The sequence below is a fragment of the Phaenicophaeus curvirostris genome, chromosome 5, assembly GCF_032191515.1.
Source record: "Phaenicophaeus curvirostris isolate KB17595 chromosome 5, BPBGC_Pcur_1.0, whole genome shotgun sequence".
NCBI classification, from domain to species: domain Eukaryota; kingdom Metazoa; phylum Chordata; class Aves; order Cuculiformes; family Cuculidae; genus Phaenicophaeus; species Phaenicophaeus curvirostris.
In genome coordinates, this window is record NC_091396.1 from 15,934,820 (window position 1) to 15,940,362 (window position 5,543).

The 5,543-nt window shown below is 46.4% G+C and overlaps 1 protein-coding gene across 1 annotated transcript; it reads left to right on the forward strand.

Annotated features, from left to right (window-relative positions):
* Positions 1 to 106: 106 nt before the first annotated feature.
* On the forward strand, positions 107 to 3,731 carry MYOD1 (myogenic differentiation 1). Its single transcript, XM_069857690.1, has 3 exons — positions 107 to 769; positions 2,180 to 2,258; positions 2,847 to 3,731. Exons 1-3 carry the CDS (start codon positions 215 to 217, stop codon positions 3,092 to 3,094), a joined length of 882 nt encoding a protein of 293 aa, XP_069713791.1. The 5' UTR covers positions 107 to 214; the 3' UTR covers positions 3,095 to 3,731.
* Positions 3,732 to 5,543: the final 1,812 nt, after the last annotated feature.

Genomic DNA, 5,543 nt, shown 5'->3' on the forward strand with positions numbered 1-5,543 from the left:
GCCGCTCCGGCGGCCGCAGCCCCCGCCCCGCCCCGTCCCGGCGGGCAGAGGGGGAGCTCCGGCATAAATAGCGGGCGGAGGGGCGCCGGCGGAGCGGCCGGGCAGGGGGCGGCGGCGGCAGCGGCAGCGCCCGAAGCCGGCAGGGTGCGAGGGCGCCCGGCCCCAGCGCAGCCCCCTCCGTCCCGACCCCCGCGCTCTTCCCCCCGCCGCCCCCATGGACTTGCTGGGCCCCGCGGAGATGCCGGAGGGCTCCCTCTGCTCCTTCGCAGCCGACGACGACTTCTACGACGACCCGTGCTTCAACACGTCGGACATGCGTTTCTTCGAGGACCTGGACCCGCGGCTGGTGCACGTGGGCGCCCTGCTGAAGCCCGAGGAGCACCCGCACCACCACGGGCACCACCACGGGCACGAGGAGGAGCACGTCCGAGCGCCCAGCGGGCACCACCAGGCCGGCCGCTGCCTGCTCTGGGCCTGCAAGGCTTGCAAGAGGAAGACCACGAACGCCGACCGCCGCAAGGCCGCCACCATGAGGGAGCGGCGGCGGCTCAGCAAGGTCAACGAGGCCTTCGAGACCCTCAAGCGCTGCACCTCCACCAACCCCAACCAGCGCCTGCCCAAGGTCGAGATCCTGCGCAACGCCATCCGCTACATCGAGAGCCTGCAGGCGCTGCTGCGGGAGCAGGAGGACGCTTATTACCCGGTGCTGGAGCACTACAGCGGGGAATCGGACGCCTCCAGCCCCCGTTCCAACTGCTCCGACGGCATGGTGAGTGCCCCGGGGAGGACACCCTGCAGGCCGAGTCACCTTCTCCTGCCTTTCCCAGAGCCGCTGCCGGCCGTATCTCCCCAGGCGGAAAGGCCTCTCGCTCCGGCACCAAAGGGAGGTGGGGGCCCCGCATGCCAGGGTCTCTGGGAAGGAAGAAGAGTCTCTTAAATTCTTTCTTTCCCCGGGATGAGAAGTTAGGCAGGTCCCCCGTGTCCCGGAGGAGTCAGGGGAGAGCGGCTAGGAGAGCGCTTTGGGAAGCTGCTTGGGTTGGGTACCTGGGGGCACGGTGAGGTCTGAGCCCTGCGTGTGCTCCTGTAGCTACTGGGGCATCTTTTGTTTCCGCGTTCTGCTGTACCGTTATCTTTGAGTCCTCTAAGGACAGCAGGGAGGAAGGTCCTCCTTGGTCATGGTAGTTACAGGGGAACTGGTAAGAGTCTGGGGTTTGGTTTCTGCCATTCGTCATGATAACAGGAGGGTCTAAGCAACAGGACTTGGTTTACTTGACCCTTACCAAAAAGGTTCTCCACTTCTCTCACTTCATCCTCTCCATAGACATACCCAACAATAGGAAGGCAATCTCAGGCTTTCAGTCTTGTTTGTACGTTATGGGAGGGGAGAAGGTGCCAGAAAGGGTCTCTCATTGCCCTGTCTTTTCACTGGGACTATAGGCTCGGACTCTGATCTGACTCTAGGGTGGTAGGACATGGTGACCGGAGTGCAGGACAGCTGGTGGGGGGCAGGATATCAACAGCACTTCAAGACTTGGGATTTTTCTCTGTGCTGTAGTGGGGGTAATCACATCTATGATTATGAGATAGTTGGTAGATTGGAAAGAAGATTTGCACAAATGATCCCTCCTCAAAATACTGCCTTTTTCTTTCATCAGAAAGTGTAATTTCAGTACTGGAAGCAAATATTTTTGTCTTGTGTTTTGTGGCTTTTCCTGTAAAAGATCAAAATGGGAAGAGAAACAAAAGGAAATAAAAGGTGACAAGGGTAGACAGGCTTTTTCAGAGGAATTCATATTTGGAAAAAACATCAAAAATTAAATAAAAAAAAACCCTCATTCCCCTTTTGGTCTTCTTGTTGTAAATTGAAGATAGGTTGAGGGCAATATCTGATCAGAATGGTGGAAAACCTCATCTTATTTGTAAAGCCACAGCATTTGATGCAATAACGATGGTAATCTTCCTTTGGAACAGCTGTGCCACATAAAATATTTGGGGTGAATCCCTTTCTAGCCAAGTTAAGTTTTGCCTCATTCAAATAAACTGCAGGCTGATGGCATTTGAAACAGGCCTGGAATGACAGCACAGGCTAGGAACTGAAATATGAAGTTGGTTGGCTACTGGGATTTCAGTAAATTCTGCCCCCAACCAGTGACCTCACTCAAATTGCTCTCCTTTCCAGATGGAGTACAGCGGGCCTCCTTGCAGCTCTCGCAGAAGAAACAGCTATGACAGCAGCTACTACACAGAATCACCAAACGGTGAGTATGTGCCATAACAGCTGTGTAAAACATGGAGACAGCAGTCATTGCAGCAAACTTCCCTGTCTTCCTCTGTCTCCAGCTGCTAGTTGACCCCAGCCAGGCTGAAAGAGGAACCTGCTTTTTCAGCTAGCAAGGCATTGCTGCTGGTAGAAGCAGTGGATTTCCTCTTGATTTATTTGCCAACACGGGAATATGTTGTAGCTGCATTTCCTATATTTGCAAATATAGCATCTGGATAAAAATACATTCCTCCTTGCAACATGTTTTGCATGAAGGCTCATTGATCCAAACTGGAGAAATTGCTGTTTGATTTCAAATTTTCCATTCCCTTTCTATAGATGGAAGTGAAGTCCCGAATCCACCATGCCCCAAAAAGAGTATATTTTGGTTGGGTCTGTCTTCCATTTTGCAATTAGTCTCTTTTTTCTGATAATTGGCATCCTTCACCAGTATTCATTTCCTCTGAATCTTTACATGCTCACAGATGCATAGTCAGCTACGGGCTGGGGTTTTATGAAAGAACTACATCCTACTGATGTTAAGTATGCATTGGATAAACTGAGCACCTTTTTGTCTGTTTTTTAGATCCAAAGCATGGAAAGAGCTCTGTTTCCAGCCTTGATTGCCTCTCAAGCATTGTAGAAAGGATTTCCACAGATAACTCCACATGTCCTATACTGCCTCCAGTAGAAACTGTTGCTGAAGGAAGTCCGTGTTCCCCCCAAGAAGGAGTGAGTCTGAGTGACAGCGGAGCACAAATTCCTTCCCCAACCAACTGTACCCCACTTCCCCAGGATAACAGCAGCAGCAATCCTATCTACCAAGTGCTATAAAGGCATGTCCAGCTGGACTGCACTGAAAACAAATTGCTCTGTTCAGCCACACTCCAAGACTTGCCTTCTAAGACTGAAAAGACTTAATGATTGGTTCCAGTTTTAAAATATCAACTCAAAATTCCTTCAAATGTGTAACGTTTCAAACTCGTATTACTTCAAAATACACCTAGTTATTTATTGGTTATTAAACTAAATTTATTTAATATGTCTATGTTAAAATTGTATACCATGAAATGGCCAATGTGTTTAATCTTTGGGGAATAGGAACCTGGCTCTTGAATGTGGAGGAGAATAGAAATCTGCAACAGTAGTGGCATGACAGATCCTTACAGATCCTTCCTATTACTCCTGTTCTGGCCAAAATAAGGTTGAGGACCATTTTTTATAAAGCTTTTTGTATAATTGTAAATAAGAGTTGCTTTGCAAAAAAAAAAGGGAGGGGGAGGAAAAAGGAGGAAAAGAAAGGAAAAAAGTAACAAAAGCAAAAATTAAAAACAAAAAAAGGAGAAAAAAATAGAAACATATTTAATATTGCTTGGTTTGTTGTGTCAAACTTTAACTTTATATATTTATACGATGTGGTTGCCAAGAATGTTTTCAACAGTATTCTAAATAAAGACCCTTATTTATAAAATCTGTGGTGTTATCTTGACTTTCACCGGGGCTCCTAGAATTACTGGTGCATTTAGGAGTGGTATCAAGATCGCTGCCTTGGCAGGAAGAAGATACAGGCTCTGATTCAGCAAAGAAAACAAGAACATGCTTCAGTTGCACTATCAAATACTTGCATAAATGTATTGCTGAAAAGGGGTCTACTTTCTTCATATTGTATCTTACTAATTTCTAAACCAAGTCTTGCATGGCTGAGGACATTAAAGAGTTCTGCAAGGTAAATAAGCAGGTTTCTTTTCCTCCCCTCAAAGTTTACAATTACATTACAGGACTTGATCTTAGAAAGATGTCCTAGAACTAGGAATCACAATAAATTAAACTTCCCTAATTCTAGTGCAGCAACCATAACTTGAAGTCATACAGCAGTATTTCACAAGACCAGGTACTATATTCTTGGACAAATGTTCAGATTTTTCATTCAAGTTCTAATTTTAAAGTGTTTGTACCGTGTTCATATATTCCCAAGTGTTAGAAAATAATTACAAAGGCTGTTTGTCATAAAGTTCAAGATACAGATTACAGTTTTCCTCAAGTTCAGGTTGGAATTTAGACCAAAGACAGGCAGTTTTAATTTGGATTTGAACTTTACACATCTCTGGCAGTACTACTCCAGGGATTTACTACTTGTTTAGAGCCTCTCTAAAAATAACCAGTGGGCTATGTTTCATTCAGTACATATGTGCAACCTTGCAAGCTCACCATGAAACTCAAAAATATTAAGCCCCGAGCAGGTTGTCATTGGTAAGTAATCACCAGGGCATTTCTGTACATTTGGACAAGAATAACCAGCAGCTACAGCCAATGTGAAACAACCCATTTCTGGTCATATCCCTGTGATTTATGGATTTTTTTTTTTAACATCACAGTAAAAAAAAAAAAACAACCCCAAAAACTAACCCAGATATCGTCATCAGCTCTAAATACTTTGATGACAGATCAGCCTTATTCTGGTTTAAGTGACTACTAAAGAGGGCATTTGTGCAACTATTATCTCTTACGCAGGAAAAAGAAAGAAGGAACAGCTAATTCCATGGGAATGTCTCCTGCTTCTTTAGTTGTGGGGCCCTTGAAGTTCAGTGCTCCATGGAGAGGACTGAGTGGCCTTCTGTTAAGCAGAGCAACATGCTTACTCCTCCTTTCTCCTGGCAGGCAGAGGCATGCTCCAAGCTTGCTGTCTTAACTGAAGCCAGAGGGGCAGGAGCAGCCACAGGGATTCTTTTCTCACCATGGTGGATGATAAATCAGCATCAAGGCACAGGACCACTCTGTGGAGCAGGTTGGGCTCCCGCAGATTAGATTATGGCCTCTCCATACCTCCACTGAAGTCCAACTTTGTAAAGGTCTCCCACTGTGGGCAGAAAACAGTCCAGCCCCAAAAGGATGAGCTTAGCCCATTTGTTTTTCCATTAAAAGTAAATAGTAAATGAACTTGTGGAAGTGCTAATTCATACTGGCAGGAATCAGAAGGGTCTCCACTGAGGTCAGGAAAATGCCACATGTTATTTTGAAGCCAATGTTACTAACTTAGAAAACCTTCAAAGAGAGACAGTTGGAGCCTCACAAATCAACATCTTGCACACCAATGATAAAATTTCCACTGCCTTCAGCAAACAATCGATCAGGCCCACACTGCAAAAGATGCTTTTGTGAAATACTAGAGACCTTGTTGTACCCATACTCTGAGGCTGGTAACGGTATCAGTTTTACTGTCACGTAAATGGCAACCAGGAAATATTTTGCCAGCTCAGGAACTACAGAGACTCTATACGTACTA

Excerpts from the sequence above, each read along its gene's own strand:
- MYOD1 (XM_069857690.1), top strand. The coding sequence starts at position 215 with ATGGACTTGCTGGGCCCCGCGGAGATGCCGGAGGGCTCCCTCTGCTCC. Across the intron at positions 770-2,179 it reads CCAACTGCTCCGACGGCATG|ATGGAGTACAGCGGGCCTCC; the intron begins GTGAGTGCCCCG and ends TCTCCTTTCCAG. Across the intron at positions 2,259-2,846 it reads CTACACAGAATCACCAAACG|ATCCAAAGCATGGAAAGAGC; the intron begins GTGAGTATGTGC and ends TCTGTTTTTTAG.